Source organism: Hetaerina americana, unplaced genomic scaffold (assembly GCF_022747635.1).
Source record: "Hetaerina americana unplaced genomic scaffold, ioHetAmer1.1.p SCAF_29, whole genome shotgun sequence".
Taxonomy (NCBI): domain Eukaryota; kingdom Metazoa; phylum Arthropoda; class Insecta; order Odonata; family Calopterygidae; genus Hetaerina; species Hetaerina americana.
The window spans coordinates 3,940,675-3,959,379 of NW_027286863.1; the positions used below are offsets into that span (position 1 = coordinate 3,940,675).

Genomic DNA, 18,705 nt, shown 5'->3' on the forward strand with positions numbered 1-18,705 from the left:
TGACTTAGTAATTAAATTTCGACGTATAATTAAAACAAAATAAGTACAGGTGTGACGGTGTCAATGAAAATGGACACTGACTGACAACACGTGCTATAATGTATTTTTGTCCTCATTTCAAGAATGCGTACATGAGTTGACTTAAGAAGCACATGCGATAGCTGCATCCGTCCCGAGGAATCGTGAGCATAGGATAAACGCACACCTACCTCAATCATGAGGAGCGATGCGGAGGTTCCGTAAGAATGCCAGGAGCTCCACAACCATAATTTAAGTTCAGCCCTGTTACCAATGAACGCGCATTTAAACTCTAAATATGAGCAAGCCGCATATTCTTTTTTAAGTAACCGAAATTTTCAGAACGCGGACGGCAGGTTGGTGACGCTTGGGCCATCGCCCGTCGCGGACACCTATGACTCGACCTCCAGCGAAGCGCGGACTGCCCACGGGGTCGCCTCGCAGGCAGGCGACGGGGGCGAGAGGTCGTCGCGAGGGCACCGGAGGAGGAGCCACCACTACCCTAAGAAAGGACAGACGAGGGAACGATTCCTGTGAGTTTTTCATTTCAGCTGTCCGAATGGAGTCCGACCCGAATTGAGGACAAGCGACCTTTGAAAGAATCGCGGTCACGGTGAAAGCACCGCGAAATTCACCAGTTGCCGGCGTCAAAAGCATTGCCATGTTATCGTGAACGGGTATCCTAGGACGCCCTGCCTAAGGGCCCGATGCATCGCGATGGGGCTCATCAGGACCGAAAAGCAATGCAATGCGATCGCTAAACGGTTGACGGAGAAACGTGGGGGCAGAATTTAATGCGTGAATGACTTAAAAAGTTCTACTACTGCCAAGAAAATATGCCAAACCTTAAAATGAGAATCACATTTGATTAATTCTTCAATGAGGAGCATACATCCATTCAGTAAAAGTCACGTGGAAGCCTCGGTCCATTCCAGCCCACGTGCATTTCATTCAAAAACTATGCGGACCGAAGCATTTAAAGGGTGGGCGAAACGCTCTTCAGGCGACGCCAGTCATGCAGGTAAATGCGCGTCAAAAAGTCGATTTCCGCTTGTCCGTTTCATTCCCTTCGCGCGATTACCCCTTCGTCGAGTTCCAATGAACTACACATGCAAAAAAAGCAAAATAAAGACTGAGCGAGTAAAACAATTGAAATGCTAACTCAAAGTACTTATTAAACACGTTCGATCTATGGATTGTACATAAAAGTCATATTAAGTTTTAAAATTCTACCGATATCCATTTACAATTACACTAGAATGACACCAGACCTTCAAATCACTCCATTTAATTAACTATCTTACATGATACGTACAAACATAGTATGTCCCGCCGGAAAAAAATGTGGACAAAAAATATGGAAAAATATGTTAACGGGAAATAATAGTTCTGTTTGAAACTACATATCCCGAAATCAATAGCATTTATCTTGGTTTGCTCTTGATTTATGAATAAAAGGCATCTTTAAACTAAGAGGGTGCCGAAATCTTTTATAGGGTTATCCAATTTTAGCTAGAATTTTCATCGGCCTGAGAGTCCCCGAATATCCTTGTTATATGTCAACGATGCCACACCTATGGTCTCCGCAAACCCTTCGGACCGGTTCGCAAAAGACAATCGAGGAAGCGTACAGCTGTGATTTAATAACCATCAGACCCTACGTAATTTAACTATAGCATTTGTGTACATAGACCAGGAAATACAGTGTCAGTGAATGTCACACTATTGCACTGATCCAGCATTGATCCTGTCCACCGATACTCTGCAGTTATGCAGACCAGCATACGAAAAGATTGGATAACAATTCCATACGAACAGTAAAGCAATGATGGCTTTAAGGAAACGAATTTCGGATATCAAGTAGATAAGTACTCGGTAAACGCAGCTTTAAGTATCTCATATATTCGGACATTTACGGAGTTCTTTAAGGTATGAGCGTCTACGAGGCATTGAAAATGAGAATAAGCTATTCTCGTGTCATTTTATTCTCGCTGAAAACACAACAAAAAAGTATTTACGATTCAAAAATTTACTTTTTCCTCCGGAAAAAAGGTAAAAAGACAGTTGAACGATTTCCACGCAAACATTCATTGCAAATGGGCCCTCGCCCTTGTCTGGGCAGTGCCTTTGCTGAATTATTGGGACGATAAAATTACTAGACGTTTTGAATAATACTACTGGGCAACCTCACAGGAAAATACGAAACCTAACTTCAGAGTGTATAAATTAAGAAATAATTTTCCTTCTTCTATATCATATTTTTAAGAGGCATAAAATAAATATTCTAAACCAGAAGCCGCGTTATATTTTTTACTCATCCGGCACTGTAATCAGGCAGCATTATCAGTAAGCGTATTTTTGTAACAATAAAAAATTTAATATTCTTGGCATCATTTAACTATTTCACTAATATTTTTTTCGTCGTATGTTTTCAATATAAAATAAATTTGGGCTCTGCCAGGTCCAGTGAGTTACTTCGGCAGCGGACTCGAAATCGACAAATCCAAAATGAAACTCCACGGGCATCACTTGCGGAAACGGCCTTTCATCTAATTCCTTTTGTGACTCCAGAAAGACAACTGGAATTCTCCCGAGAGGGTTAGGTTCACTTGAGCGAGGGAGAGTAAAGGAATAAACAAAATTATCCCCCTCAAACTAAGCTGAGGCCGAAATATGTTTTGCAAAAATGTATATACGAGGGTAATCCCAGAAGTACCCGACCCAACAAAGAAAAAACAAAACTTTTGGAAAAAATGAAAATAGTGTTCAACATAATCTCCTTTCAGCTCTATAAACTTTTTCCAACGATGTTCAATAAGCTCGATACCATTTTGTATGATAAGAACGGTCTTGCTCCTCAAAATAGCCATCAACTGCCGACATCATTTCTTCACGGTTGGAAAATCTGTGACCACTGAGCCATTTCTTCAAGTTTGCGAACAGAAAATAATCCGAGGGGGCTAAATCTGATGAATAGGGTACGTGAGGTTGCAACTTAAACTTTAACTCATGAATTTTGGCGATTATAATAACGAATTTGTGAGATTGCGCATTGTGTTGATTAAACAACACCTTCTTCTCAGCCAAATGCGGCCGCTTTTGCTTGATTTCTTTGCTCAAGCGTTGCAATAAGTTTGCATAATACTCGCCGTTGATATTTTTTCCTTTTTCAAGATAGTCAATGGAAATTACGCCACACGCATCCCAAAAAGCCGACGCCTGCAGATGAAACGGTCTTCGCCTTCTTTGGAACCGGTTCTCCCTATCGAATCCATTGTTTTTATTGTTCTTCTGTCTCGGGTGTGAACTCATGGACCTATGTTTCATCCATGGCTATGAAACGGCGCAAAATTTCTGCTTTGTTGCCGTGAAACTTTGCTGAACACTCATTTGAAACATCTTCACGACATTGGTTTGGCTCGAGTGTGAGCAAACGCGGCATCCATCTTGCACACAGCTTTCTCATGTCCAAATTTCCAGTTAATTTGCGATGTACCACCATTTTTTAAATTCTTACTATGCCTGCTAGCTCGCTAGATCACTTTCAGTGGACGATCATCCAGGATCACTTAGTTGAATTTCTTCACCGTTTCTAGAGTTGTCACCTCATTTGGTCGACCAATGCGATGCTCGTCTTAACGGCTCGTACGGCCTCGTTTTAACTCTACTAATATTGGGCTTACCCAATATTTTACGGTACTAAACGAAGGAGCAGACTGACCCAGAGTATAATCCAGTTCAGCTTTTATATTGGTTGGGCCGAGGCCTTTCAAATAAAAGTATTGTATCACGTAACGATGACCAGCTTTCTCCATTTAAACACAAATTCATTGAAAACGTTCGCTATTGATGGCTGCCAAACATTAACTACTAAACAAACTAGCGTCTTCAAGCTTGGAATGTATTCTTTATAGATTGCGTACTTTCTAATAGATTGATATTTTTCAAACGACTCCAGCCATCTCAAGGTCAGGCCGGGTACTTATAGGACCACTCTCGTATCTACATAGCGTCCACAACCAAAGCGTAAGGATTTAAATTATAACGGAAAGGTTTGCACGTTTTAATTTTTTTCTCAATGCATCCAAAAACTACACGCTCTACCATAAGCTCTAATATAGTTTGTAAAACGGTTTCTGACAGCTGAGTGCAGGATTTGGGCTCTTGAACTTTCACAACATGGGTTATATCTCACTAAGTCAAGTTATCTCCATTATAAAACTAAATTGTCCACCCTTAGAAAAAACTCGATCAATAACAGGAGACTTTCTCTCTTGGCTCGCCCTTAAAGCGCAGGGATATTCCCTCGGTAGCTAACGAGAATGTGGTGGCAGTCAATTCCGTAAGCTGCATGTTCGAAAGAATAGAAATACGATATGGTAGTAGCAGCTTCAGAATAAAAGCGGTTTTCATTTGTTTGAGGATTGATTCAGTTTATTGTTATATAGACATCAAATATTACGTCAGAGCTTCCAGCTTGTTTGATTGGCGCTCCCTTTTATCCCGACATTGATGCTAAAAACCTATTTTAAAATAATATCACGTACGCCTTATCGTAGATTGAAAATTTAAAAAAACATACAAATTAAGGTCCACACCTTCAAGCTTGATGTGGTAAAAGGAGCCCATCATGGATAATTGAAAATACAATTTTGATAACATATTATCATTATAATTTTCCCATTAAATAATAACTATTCATCTTGAAGTTAATTTTTTTCCTCATAAACATTGATGACAGTTGAATTAGTAACTGTGTTACGTCCATTTATCGTAAAAAATATTTTTTGCTGGAGCAATCCTGTCTACTCGGAACGCCCTTGGTTGACTGTCGGCTGAGGTAACTCCCGCAGAGTCATGCATTAATGACGCATCTCCGAACTTCTCCAAGACTCACCGATATGTCAAGTCGGCTTGCAGCCATTGCATGCTTAAGCTAACAGCTCGAACAGATCAATACATACGCAAACAGCCGAATGAGAAATCCCCTGATGAGATGGGAATAACAAAGTTGAATGCGTTCCGCAATGCAATTTTGAGTACTCCCGAGCCTGATTAAAAATTCAAGGACGCTCTTGTTGCAACTTCTTTCTGGCCATTAATTATTATTAAAGCTCTCTCATGAACTACGGAACATGACGACGACTTTAAGCGAATGATTACCCCACTCACGCTATAGTCCAAGGGGTTTCAAAGAAGCGAAGGGAAGGTTGCCTAAAGGCATCGTAAAAGGGTCATAAAAAAATTCTAGCTTGATTTCTTGAAATCAATCTCTTTTAGCCTGATTTAGCCCAGCTAACCTGATTCATGCAGTCATTTTTGACAAAATCACATTTTCATTAGTAGCCTCATGTAATAACTAAAAAACCTTTCGACCGCCCAAATTTCCCGCTGATGGAAGAGACGAGGTACCGACAGGTATTCAGATTTGCCGAGATCCTTCCCGCTCACGGGACCCGCATTTCAACCTCTGAGAATGCAAAATCCACTTCTCCAGTCTTCAAAGGAATATCGGGAGTCTTATTGCAGAGTACCTCACATGTATTTGTCAAAAGTGTAATTGGTGGCCACCTATCCAATATCTCCTTCATGGCATCCCTACGCCACGAATACGAGTGCTATGGGGATCACAGACATATTATTTATCGTCTAAAAAACCTGTATCTTCGTTCGTGGGATTTATTTCTTGAAGGTTTCCACTTCCACGAAGTAATGTTGGGCGTGGAACATCTTTTTCAGGCGCCGAGGTAAACCATCGCGCGGAGGTGAAATATGTTTCAATGACGGAGGAACGAGGCGCACCCGGGATGACAACTCGACGGTAAAAGCTAAATAAAGGAAGGGAAACGGTCACAATGGCAGTAGGTCGCTGGACACAGAAAATATGACGCGGAAAACCCCTTCCCCCCCACCTCTTGCGCAAAGCAATGAAATCAATAATCGTTTCTTTTCGTTTGTCAGTGGCTGCGAGAAAAGGCGACGGAATAGAAGCAACACGGGGGCACTTGAAAGCCGCGGGAACATCATTAATGGGATCTTAAATGAGGCAGAGAGACTTCAAAATAATCTGAATTTCAAGCTCCGTGCGCACATCTCCTCTCTCGACAGGCGAGATGGGATAAGAGCAGAGAAGCGTAAGGACTGAAACGACGGGAAATCGCCGAGCCATTAGCGGAGGGTAGGAGAGAGAGGCGACATCATTTCACCCCCTCATCTCTTATGCGTGGGGCAAATTTCACAAAAGAAATCCAGGCCATGAATTAACACACCAATCGAGGTGAAAAATATTGGAAAAAAAAACTTTGAAAATTTAAACAACGTGTTAAACGGCTCCCTGAGTACTCTGCTTAAGACGACAAATTCCATTCTGTTAGCATTCGGCAAATGATTCATTAAATTAAAAAAATTTCAGTGAAAAGTAACACTGGAAATTTTTCCGCGTTACCACAGCAAGCGTCAATTGTCTACGACGGATCTACAGCGGAAAGTGTCATCTGGGGGCAAGAGATCTCGATTGAGTTAGTTTATTTTAGACTTCTCCCGACATTCATATTAGACTTTCGCACGGCTTATGACTTGTGAATCACTGAATTTATCCGTGAATCAAAGGAACCCAGCCCGGATGACTCTTTTATTGCGTAGAAATCCAGTACGGTAAGATAATTGCATCGAATGCTGACGTCTACAAGCGAGCCAACTCGTCAAAAACGAGATGTAGTATTCTACGTCACGTTCGAAAAGTTAAATTCGCTGTAAATGGATGAATTAAAGCACTGCTGTCGAAACAGCTTTTTCTAAACCCCGGATGCGCGGAATCAAAATTCTGCTTATTATTTATCCGGGCTCAGCAACCGGCTGGGCCTCAAAAACCCGGGTCCTCTGCCAGTCTCTCCGCTCAAATGTTAAACAACTTTCATCCGAATTCAAGTATACTATAAATCTGGCAAGCGAGCAACAAAGAGCACGTCAGACAATTACAAAAGAGTAGCAAAAGACCCAGAAATAAGGGGCAGTATATCAGGGAAATGGAATAAGAAGTATAAAGAAAGACAAATCCGTACGACAAGGAAAGGTTTGATTCCCAAAAGACTTGGAAGGAGTAACATGGCGAGGACTCTTTTAAATACCCCAGGGATATGTTGGCAGTCAAGAAGAAAAAAATACTTTTTCACGAAAGAGGATAGTAACTACAGCACATGAATTATGGAGCTTTCATGGGTAGGGAAATTCCAGTTCCAGTTTATTGGTAGTCCAGAGAGAGAAAACTGACCTGAGGCCCCGGGTTCGATTCCCGGGCACCTCTTTGGACACCCTCTGCTCCACCCAAGCTGTGTTTTTTTCGGGTACAGGTCTTCCTAGGAAACCATATCAGGCACAGGGAAAGGAACTGGACCCCCTTATTACTGTGCTGATGTGTGAATTTCATACACCGTCGGGCTTAGCACTAGGTGAACTCTACCTTCACCTACCAGACCGACCTTAGGGTTTATTACTGTGTTTATGGTTTTATATATATATATATATATATATATATATTTCAACATATATGTAGATTTTCAGACCATAGAGACACAAAGAGAGGACACACAATACGTTGTTTTGACGTTTCGACGGCTCGGCCGTCGTCTTCAGAATGGCGTTCTCGGGGAAGAGCGGAGAGGACAGGTACGGGGGAAAGGTGAGGGAAGGAGAGGTAAGGGATGATGGGGATGTAAGGGAAGCCATATGATGCCTTCAGTGGGCTTGGTTCAGCCCGGGCGGTTTAAATGGCCGGGCCACCCAAATATGCGCCATCTCGCGGGTTCTCACCTCTATTATACTAGCAGATTTGGGAAGGATTTCAATCACCGAAACGGAGAAGCAGTCATCAAAAGATTGATTGTGGGAAGCAGTGTGAGTAGGGATGGGATAATTGAGGAAGGTGGGAGATTTGGTGGAATATCGGTGGTTATTCATGCGGAGGGAAAGTGCGGTCGTGCATTCGCCAACGTAGAAGGCAGGGAAGAAGTTACAGGAAAGGCGATATGTAATATTTTTTGAGGTATAGGTGGCGAGTGGTTGGGAGTTGGTACTGAGTGATGGGGAGGGTCTTAAAAGATGACAGCATTTGCAGCGTGGGCGGTTTCAAGGAGCGGATAGGGGCGGGGGAAAGACGGGGTTGCTTGCAGTTGGATTTGTGGACTTGAAGATTTCTCGCAAGTTCGACGGGCGTTTAAACGAAGCAGAGGGACAGTGTGGGAATAAAAGTAATGTGGACTGAGTGTTATTAATAATTCGGAAGTGGTCACGGATTAGATGTATAATTTTGTGTGTTCCGGGGAAGAAAGTGGCGATAAGATTAGGGTTATTTGGGCGGTTTGGAATTGGGAGGGGAGTGTATTGGGTTGACGGTTTGAGGATTTTCAGTTCAGTAGTTTTTCAGGGCACCCACATTTTCTGCGAGAGTCATGCAGCTGGTCCAAGTATTTCTGTTGGGAGGGGGTGTTGTTGCAGAGACGGAAGCCACGGATAGAGAGTGAGAATGGGATGGAGCGCTTTGTATGAGGTGGATGGCAGCTGTAAAAATGAAGATACTGTTGCTTATTGGTTGGTTTAATGTGGAATGAGGTGTAAAACATATTGTTTTGGAGGTGAATGTCGATATCTAGGAAAGTGATATTTGAGTCGGATATAGAAGAAGTGAAAGATACCGAGGAGTAGGAGCTGAGAGACGAAATGAAAGAGGATAAAGTTTCGCGTCCGTGGGACCAAAGGAGGAAAATACCATTGATATAGCGGGCCCAGAAGAATGATTTGAGGGTTTGTTGTCTCAGAAAGTCATGTTCTAGTTTACCAATCAAAAAAATAATCTCAAGGAAGAAGATCCTAAGGCCAATAAAAATAATTACGAAGAACTCCTATACCGGTATTTCGGTCACCAGGTGACCATCAACTGGGAGAAAATCAAATGGGAACTTGAACTTGGAGGAAGAATGTACACCAGGCACTGTCCAAAGTCAACACTTGACTTTGGACAGTGCCTGGTGCATATTCTTCCTCCAAGTTCAAGCCCCCAATTGATTTTCTCCCAGTTGATGGTCACCTGGTGACCGAAATACCGGTATAGGAGTTCTTCGTAATTATTTTTATTGGCCTTAGGATCTTCTTCCTTGAGATTATTTCTTTAACAGCAAATAGCTCCACATCATCTATTTTTACCAATCAAAAGATTGGCGTATGCAGGAGCCATACGCGTGCCCATTGCAGTGCCTTTTATTTGTAAATATATTTTGTCGTTGAATTGAAGAGCATTTTTGATGAGAACGATTTGGCTCAATTCGACGAGGAAATATGTGGATGGGGTGTGTGGTGTGGATCGTAGGGATAGGTAATGTTTCAGAGATTTTAAGCCATCTTTGTGGGGAATGGAGGTGCACAGAGATGTAACGTCTATCGTGGCCATGAGAATGGTCGTGTTGTGCGGAATTGTGACTAAGTGTAGACGTTCCAGAGTGTGGTGCGAGCTTTTCCTCTCATCCTTTCAGATTTAATTAATCACTGCTACCTCTCCTCCACTTTTCCTTCCCCCTGGAAGTCAGGGAAAGTTATTCTCCTCCCGAAACCAGGGAAAGATGCCACCACCCCGGGAAATAGTCGTCCGATTACCCTTCTTTCAAACGTCTCGAAAATTTTCGAGAGGGTCCTTCTGACCCTCCTAGAGACCCACGTCCGTGACCGCGGTATTCTCCGTCCTGAGCAGCTTGGCTTTCGTTCGCGTGTGTCCGCGTGTCATCAGATCCTTCGCCTCAGTGAACAAATTTCGCACGGCTTCAATCTTCGCCGTACGACGGACGCCGTGTTCCTGGACGTCGCCCGTGCTTTCGACCGCGTTTGGCACAAGGGACTCATTTATAAAATGCATACCCTCGACTTTCCCCCTCCCCTTCTCCACCTCGTCTGAAATTACCTCTCCGATCGTACGTTCCGCGTGTCGTTGGGTTATTCCCTCTCTTCTGTAAAGAGAGCCGAGGCGGGCGTACCGCAGGGCTCTTTTATCAGCCCTCTGTTATTCAACTTGTACGTCCAAGATCTTCCTTCTACACCTCACACTTCCCTTTACATGTACGCCGATGACACTGCCATCGCCGCCACATCTCGAACACGCTCCTCGAACATCAGACGACTTACAGCACATCTTGACAAACTGCACCGGTGGACACGGACTTGGAAAATACGAATCATTCCTGACAAAAGCACACATATTCACTTTTCCCGCAGACGAAAACGCACACCCCACGTTCCTCTTTTCTTCCACCAACACATTATACCGAGGGCTTCATCGCACCGATTTCTTGGTGTCATTCTAGACAACCAGCTCACTTTTCAGCCGCACCTCGACTTTTGCCGTCAGAAGGCAATGGTCGCAAGGAGCCGTCTCGGCTGCCTTTCCTCCGTGATTTCTCCCCTGAATCACGCCGACAGGATGCGACTTTACATGTCAATCATTCGCCCGCAGTTTCTGTACGCTTGCCCCGTGTTTGCCATCCGGAAAACGCTCTGGCGTCACCTTGAAACCATCCAAAACAAGGCTGTTCGGTCGTTACTCGAAGTGAGTCGCTTCACTAGGATGCCCGACGTGCGAGCGGCGCATAAACTCCCATCCGTCGCGGAATCTTTCAAATCCCGCCTCGCACCGTCTGGAAAACCGCTGCTACAAACCATCTGGGACTATGATCCCGGAGAGAAACACACTTATACACTGCCTAAAGATATTACTCGCCTATGAGTCTTTACTATGTCTTTTAATTTTAAATTTTCTTCATAGTATTAAGCCGCTTCACGGCCGGACGGATCTCTTCCTCCGTCCTCCAAGTTATTTCAGTATCATTTTATCCGCTTCACGGTCTTGCTGTCACCCGCTTCCTCAAGCCCAAGTGTAATTTCCCGCAGTGGGAAATGGGCGACCCTCGCCTCCGCTTCCATTTTGTACCGCTCTATGCTCAGAATGTGCCGGTGGGCTGTTGGTACTGTTAGTGACGTATTTTCCTTTTTCTCTTTTGTAAAAAGCCGTTCCCTGTCGGCTTTCCATTCTTGTTAGATTAAAAATCATATTTTATTCCTAGTTTTAAGTTTCACTTTCTCGCAAACCGCACTTCCACCTCAGTCATCTTTCCTTCTTCAATGCCATGCGTTTCTTATGTACAATGACCGGTAAAGGTGGGACTTCACTCACCGGGACGGTTTATACTTGCCCGCTTGGGCAGTCAATGAATTTTGTGTGTGAGTGTGGTGCGAATCTTTGATGTAAGAAGGGAGTGAAGTGGCTATTTGTTGAAGATGGTGGTCTATTAATGCGGAGATTCGTTCAGTGGGTGAGTTGATGCTGGAGACAATAGGGCGTCCGGGGTTATTGGTTGTGTGGATTTTGGGTTGCAAATAGAAATTGGGGGTCTTAGGATTAGGTGGCGAAAGAATGGATATATCTTGGGGAGAGAGACCTTCTCAGGGACCAAAATTGGAAAGAAAGAGAGAATATCCTTTTGATATGAAGGGTTTGCATCTCGGGGAAGGGGGGGATAGCAAGACAGGTCGTTTCATCGGCGAAATGACTCAGCGTCGTAGTCTTCTTTGTTTAGCACGACAACGGATGACCATTTGTCCGCCGTCGTGATGATACTCGTAATATCTTTGTTTGACGCTACACGTCGGAGAGCTTGTCTCTCACAGGGAGAAAGGATATATATATATACAAATATTATTATTATTATTATTATTAGGTAATCTACCGGTTAAGGTAGGTTTTTGGATGGAGATAATTACTAACTAAATAATTAGTGACCCCTAGCAAAACACAACATCCTACTCTAAATCAGGTCCCTCTTCAGCTCTGAGTACTTTCTTCCTCCTTGCATCCCGTCCAACATCCCTATCCTGTTCCTTCCCTTTCCTCGTTTGCCTAACATTCTCCCCTCAATTACAGTCTTCAACATCCCGCTTCCGGTCAATACCCCCTCCATCCACTTTTCCTGCCTCCATAGGATTACTCCCAACAAACCCCTCTCTTCGCCCACCATACCAAGTACTTCCTCATTTGTTTTCTTCTCTGTCCATTTCACCTTCTCCATTCTTCTCCACACCCACATTTCAAAAGCCTCCCGTCTACGTCTATCCTCCTGCTTCAATGACCACGTTTCCGCGCCGTACATAGCTACGCTCCATATCAAAGTTTTTACGAGTCTTTTCTTAATGTCCTAACTCGACGTCCCCGTCATCAAGTCCCTCCTCCTTGTGAAAGCCTCTTTGCCCAGCGCAATTCTTCTCCTGACGTCCCTACTACTTTGACCGTGTTGGCCCAAAACACTTCCGAGATACGTAAACTGTTCTACCTGCCCCAGTTTTTGCCCTCCTATTCTAATGTTTAGCTTAGCCATTTTCTGTCTAGAAAATCGCATAACCTTTGTTTTCTTAATATTGATTCTCATCCCATAACTGTCGCATTGAATTTCCAATTCACTAAGCAATGCCTGCAACCCCTTGGCTGACTGACAAACTAAAGCTTGGTCATCAGCAAAGCTAACTAATTTTACGAACGCCCCGCCCACTTTCATTCCTATCTCCAGTTCTACCCATGCCTCTTTCGTCACTTACTCTGCATACCGGTTGAACAGCAACGGTGATAATGGGCAACCCTGCCTTAAACCTCTTCCTAACACTGCCCATCCAGACTCCACGTTTCCCACCCGCGCCTGAGCAGTCTGGGACATGTACAGGTTGCGGATAAGCATCCTTTCCCTCCAATCTATTCCTATTTTCTGCAACATACTCATTAGTTTTTCCCAATTCACTCCATTAAACGCTTTTTCGAAATCTACGAAACAGGAAAATACCTCCTGGTTGTGTTATATATTCCTCTCGATTAATAATCTCATTACTGCAATGGCATCACGCGTACCTCTCCCCTTTCTAAACCCAAATTGATCATCCCCTAAGTAATCATTTGCCCTACTCTCTATCCTTTTGTTTATGATCCTGAGAACAAATTTAGCTGCGTGGTATATCAAACTTATTGTCATGTAGTCCTCATATGTAGCCTTTACCTTTTTCGGAATAGGAACTAAAACTGATCTCACAAAGTCTTCTGGACAGATTCCTACCTCATAGATACTACGAATCAGCCCATATAGCCTCTTGCTCCCACATTTTCCTAAACATTTCAATAGTTCCGCGGGAATGTTATCCACCCCCACGGCCTTATTTAGTTTCATCTCCCTTAATGCCCTGTCTATCTCATCATCCAATATGCCTGGACCTAAGCTATCTTCCAATGCGTCATATTCTTTTCAATGTCTAACTTTGTTGGTCGAAGTTCTTTACTGTACAGTTCTTCCATATACTCCTTCCATCTCTCTTGGATCTTTCCTGTGTCAACCTTACCCGCCCTATCTCTTACTGCTAGCATAGATCTTCCTTTCTTACTTCCCGATAACAATTTAACTTTGCTGTACAGCGCACCGATTTCACCCTTCCTCTACAAACTTTCCATATCCTCATACTGCGTCTTCCACCATGCTTCTTTTGCTTTATTTGTTGCCCGCCTCATTATATTGTTTACTTCTTTGCACTTCATTTTGCCTAACTCTGTATTTACATTCTTCCATTTTCTCCGCTCATCCATCTTTGTAGTCATCTCATCCGTGATCCATGGTTTCCCAGTCCTTTTAGCGTTAACGGTTCCAATAGTGTCTTTTGCGGCTTTAGACAACCCTTCCTTGATCATTTCCCATTTTTCTTCGATAGTACTAAGCTCTTCACCATCCTCCATGATTTCCTTTACCGCTTGTTTGTATTCCTTCCTTATTAAACCATTTAATGCTTCTACATTCCATTTTCTAACTCGCCGCCCCTGCCTTATCTTTTTGAAACCGACGCTACATTTCATAACAAGTAAATTGCGGTCAGAGTCCGCATCCGCTCCCGGGAAGCTATGCGAATTTATCACACTGTTCCTAAAACTTTGTCTAACCAGGATATAATCTAGCTGATACCATCCTGAGTCACCTGGCATTTTCCATGTATACCTGCATCTTTTGTGGTGTCTAAACCAAGAGTTGGTGATGACTAGCCCCTGTCTCCTGCAGAACTCAACTGCTTTCTCCCCGCGGTTATTCCTCGTGCCTAAACCGTAGTCCCCGACCTCGTCAACATCTCTTCCTTCGCCTACCGTCGCATTCCAAACCCCCATCACTATTAAATATTTCCCTGCAGGAACACACGCGATTATGTCCTCTAACTGATCGTATATCATATCGACCTCTTCTTCCTTATGATTGCTCGGTGGCATGTATACCTGAATAATAACCAAGTTCGTCGGTTCTGCTTTTATCTCCACTAGTAGTATTCTATCCGTTACCTGCTCTATGTCGACTACGCTTCTTCCTACCTCTTTATTTGATACTATGGCAACCCCTCGTTGGCTCTCGTCCCCGCCGCTGTATATTATTCTTTACTGATCACTCCAGTAAACCCCGCTATCGTTCTATCTCACCTCGCATAGACCTAAAATATCTATATTTCCCCTTTCCATCTCTAGCTTGATATTCTCCAATTTCCCTGTCCTCATCATTGTCCAAACATTCCACGTTCCTATTCTAACTAATTTGGTCTTCTTCTCCTACGTCTTCTGTCCTGCTGCTGTCGGTTTTTTCCCGCAAGGGGTTCGTGGGATGACAACCGCGAAACCTTTGCTCCCCCGCTGCCGGGCACGACACACGGCCGATTTGGCCGGGCACGACACACGGCCAATTTGGCCGAGCCCCGTAGTTGCCAGGACTCAAAATCTCTCTAGTGACCATAATATTTATCTTGGGAATGATGATTGAGGTGGTTTCCCGTTGCCTTCCTCAATAGTGTTTTTAACGTGACACCATCACTTACTGGCTGCCCCACTGGGGTCAGACGCCATTGCAGCCGCCTCACTGAGGAACAGAGGCTGCGTGGACTACCTTTCGTCTGGCTCCTAACCTTCGACCTATCTGGCATGGGTGACCCTACCAGGAACAATTTTTATTACTCCCGCCAGCACAGCTCTAGGGGTAATCGGATCGCACAAGCCCTTCCACCACGTCAAGGCTGTGTTCCGCGGAGAGAATGTGTGTGTATAAATGTATTATTATTATTATCATTATGTAATCTACCGGTTAAGGTAGGTTTTTGGATGGACACAGCTACTAAGTAAAACATTTTGTCCCCTAAAAAACAAAAAATTCCAGCATATTAATCTATATTAGTTCCCTCTTCATCTCTGAGTATTTTCTTCCTCCCTTCATCACGTCCAACATCCTTATCCTGTTCTTTCCCTTTCCTCGTTTACCTAACAATCTCCCCTTAATTACAGTCTTCAACATCTCACTGCCGGTCAATACCCCCTCCATCCACTTTTCCTGCCTCCATAGGATTTCTCCCAACAAACCCTTCTCTTCGCCCACCATACCAAGTACTTCCTCATTTGTTTTCCTCTCTGTCTATTTCACCTTCTCCTTTCTTCTCCACACCCACATTTCAAAAGCCTCCAATCTACGTCTATCCTCCTCCTTTAATAACCACGTTTCCGCGCCGTACATAGCTACGATCCATATCAAAGTTTTTACGAGTCTTTTCTTAACATCCTTACTCAACGTCCCTCTCATCAACTCCCTCCTCCTTGTGAAAGCCTCTTTGCCTAGCGCAATTTTTTTCCTTGCGTCCCTACTACATTAACCCTGTGGGTCCAAAACACTACCGAGATACGTAAACTGTTCTACCTGTTCTAGTGTTTGCCCTCCTATTCTAATGTTTAGCTTAGCCTTCTTCTTTCTAGAAAATCGCATAACCTTTGTTTTCTTAATATTGAATCCCATCCCATACCTGTCTCACTAAATTTCCAATTCACTAAGCAATGCTTGCAACTCCTTGGCTGACTAAAAAACTAAAGCTTGGTTGGACTACTGACCGGAATGTCCGGTCAGCAGTCCAACTGACCCGGACCCGGGTTCGATTCCCTGGCAAGGCACTCTTGGTACCTGCAGCTCCACCCAAGCTAAGTGATTTTTAATATAATAATCTTTAAATTAATTACTCAGTCTTGTTTCCTAAAAAGCAGTCTCCCAGTGCTTCGTAAATGTCCATTACAACAAATTAATATCACAACGCATATTAATAGATGACACAAATATTGAAGGCGCGAGAAGGTGCTTTAAGCAATAGTTTAATTCATATATTTAAAAATAACTATAAACTAAAGGGAACTGCTTTAATTAACTGAACCCATCTTTAAGCTTAGGTAAGGATATTTTATTTAAAATAATAAACTGACGATCGGTATCACATACGCAATTTTAAATTTGGTCAAAAGTTAATACAATCGACTATTTTTAACACATTAGTTAATTTTTAAAAATTCATTTCTTATATATATATATATATATATATATATATATATATATATATATATATATATATATATGAGAGTCGTGGTAGTCCAGTGGGTAGAGCGTTGGGCTGCTGACCGGAGGGTCCCAGGTTGGATTCCCGGGCAATGCACTCTGGACACCTGCAGCTCCACCCAAGCTATATGATTTTTCGGGTAACAGGTCTTCCTGGGAAACCATAACCGGCACAGGGAAAGGAACTGGCCCCCCTACCCTGATGTGTGAATTTTCACACGCCGTATAGTACTTAGTACTGGGTGATCTCTACCATCACCTACTAAACCGACCTTCGGGTTGATTACTTTGTTTATGGTTATATATCTGTATGTGTGATTGTTTAATACCTCTGGGAGTCATATTTGGATTTGGTATACATTTTGATTGAAAAAGCCGTCACTCGCCGCCATGAATTACAGTTACTGTGCATGAAAATATCCATTTGATAGCTAATTAGCATTTGTTCATATGATAACAAGTTTACCTTTAAGAGCATCGACACTTTATCGTCAGAACTTTAAACCAGATGGATCGAAAAGAGTTAGGGTTGATGTGATGGAAGTAACTGATACATAATGATGGAGTTATTTACAGCTTCCCCATTTAAGAACATTTATTTCCACCTGATTCTTTTTCAGTTGATAATGATGTGAAAACATCGAAACCAACCGAAACAAAAATTTCTAAATGTAAAACTGCAAACAGTTCCTTTCATGTAATCTTCGCTATCCCTAGCGAACAGCCATGGTATAAGTGAAACAACGAGTGTTGGCATGGTTTTTGTGAGAATGATAGGTGTTCAAATAGGAATAGTTTTCTATAAAATTTATCCCTCTTTATGTGAGAGCGATTTTAAATGAGACAATTTGAGACTCGCTGTTAAAATTTAAATAAATAAATGAATCCAAAAGGCAATCTTTATTTATACAGACGTCGTTTACCACCCAAGGGAACCTACGCAAAATCAGTCTTAATGCCAAACCAGTTCTCTAGACAAATAAGGTAAATATTTAACGTCCGAGGGCCCTCTCTCAACTTCTCCCGTCACTGCTTACCAACCTTACATTTTCCGGTGCATGAAAGTCTAATTTTGCCTGCCTCAGAACATTTGCTTTAGATAGTTGCGAAGTAGTTTGATGGGCATTGGCCGCTTTAGGGGATGGCTCTTGCTGAGAAAGAGAGAATGAGAAATGGGCAAGCAATGTGTTCGAGGATGATAGGATTGCAAAAATGACGCGGTACGTGAAAACAACCGTGCACGATATTCTAGGGATGAGACTCCCCATGGGAAAGCATAGAGACAGAGGTGCTGCAGGCAATGCTGTAGGTCAAAAGGAAAAATAAATATCCGAGGAAGAATGTGAAAAGGAGAGGAGGTAAAGCGGATATGGATCACAAACACAGGAAGAAGACCCAGCAAGGAAGAATGAATTGGAAGCGCTGGTGGGCAGCATTGCAGGCGGGAAAAATTGAAGGCTGAGTCCTAGGAAGGAAGGCCGAGGGAAAAATCATTAGAAGTGACAAAATATATAAGAAAGAAGAGCTAAATTGGCGTAGGATAATTAAGATTTGATAGGGAGGAATAGGGGACTGCAGTCAAACCAAACTTCGGAGTGAAAGACAAATGAAAGAGAGTGGCTGAATAATTAATACGTTGGACACGTCGCCGAATTGCAGTGACCGCATCGTACGAATTATACGCCATTCCCACGAGCCGTGGTGGTCTCACTGGAGCCCCATGTTACGTACGTCAGAGTCTCTCTCGCCATGTCCAAGGATATGCCGATCTTCACTCCTCGCCGCCCCTTCCCTCCACGCCCCTCGGCCGCGGCGGGCGCGCCTGAGGGGGGCCCACCGCAGCCGTCCGCGGACGAGGAGGCCAAAGGCATTTCACCTTGAACCCCACAGGCCCTCGGACGTCAGCTTCGGCCGGATTGATGAGAGCAGTTGATCGAAGAAACGCTTCGGCCAACTCCGAGTTCAGAATGCGTGTTCTCGTGTCGAGATGTTGCGCCGATAGTGTCGGATTGGTAGATTCAGACTGTGTTCGGAAGACCAATTTTGAATAGGAGTGGCCTTGACCTTTCCTTCCATTTCTCTTCTCCGCTATGCTGATTATTCCAGCTTTTTCGTGAGAGCACCAGCAGACCAACTAGATCGAACGCTATCGTGCACAACGTGGTAAATTCACTCACACATAATATATACTATACCAGTCTATACAAAAGTTAGTAATCGAACAAAA

General features: G+C 43.4%; 1 protein-coding gene across 1 annotated transcript in view; it reads left to right on the forward strand.

Moving 5' to 3' along the window:
* Positions 1-18,705, forward strand: part of LOC139689939 (probable E3 ubiquitin-protein ligase HECTD2) — an 89,294-nt gene that overhangs the window by 36,327 nt on the left and 34,262 nt on the right. The window contains exon 4 of the mRNA XM_071587088.1: positions 361-551. Within this exon, the coding sequence (XP_071443189.1) occupies positions 361-551 (191 nt within the window). The remainder of the gene's footprint in view (positions 1-360; positions 552-18,705) is intronic.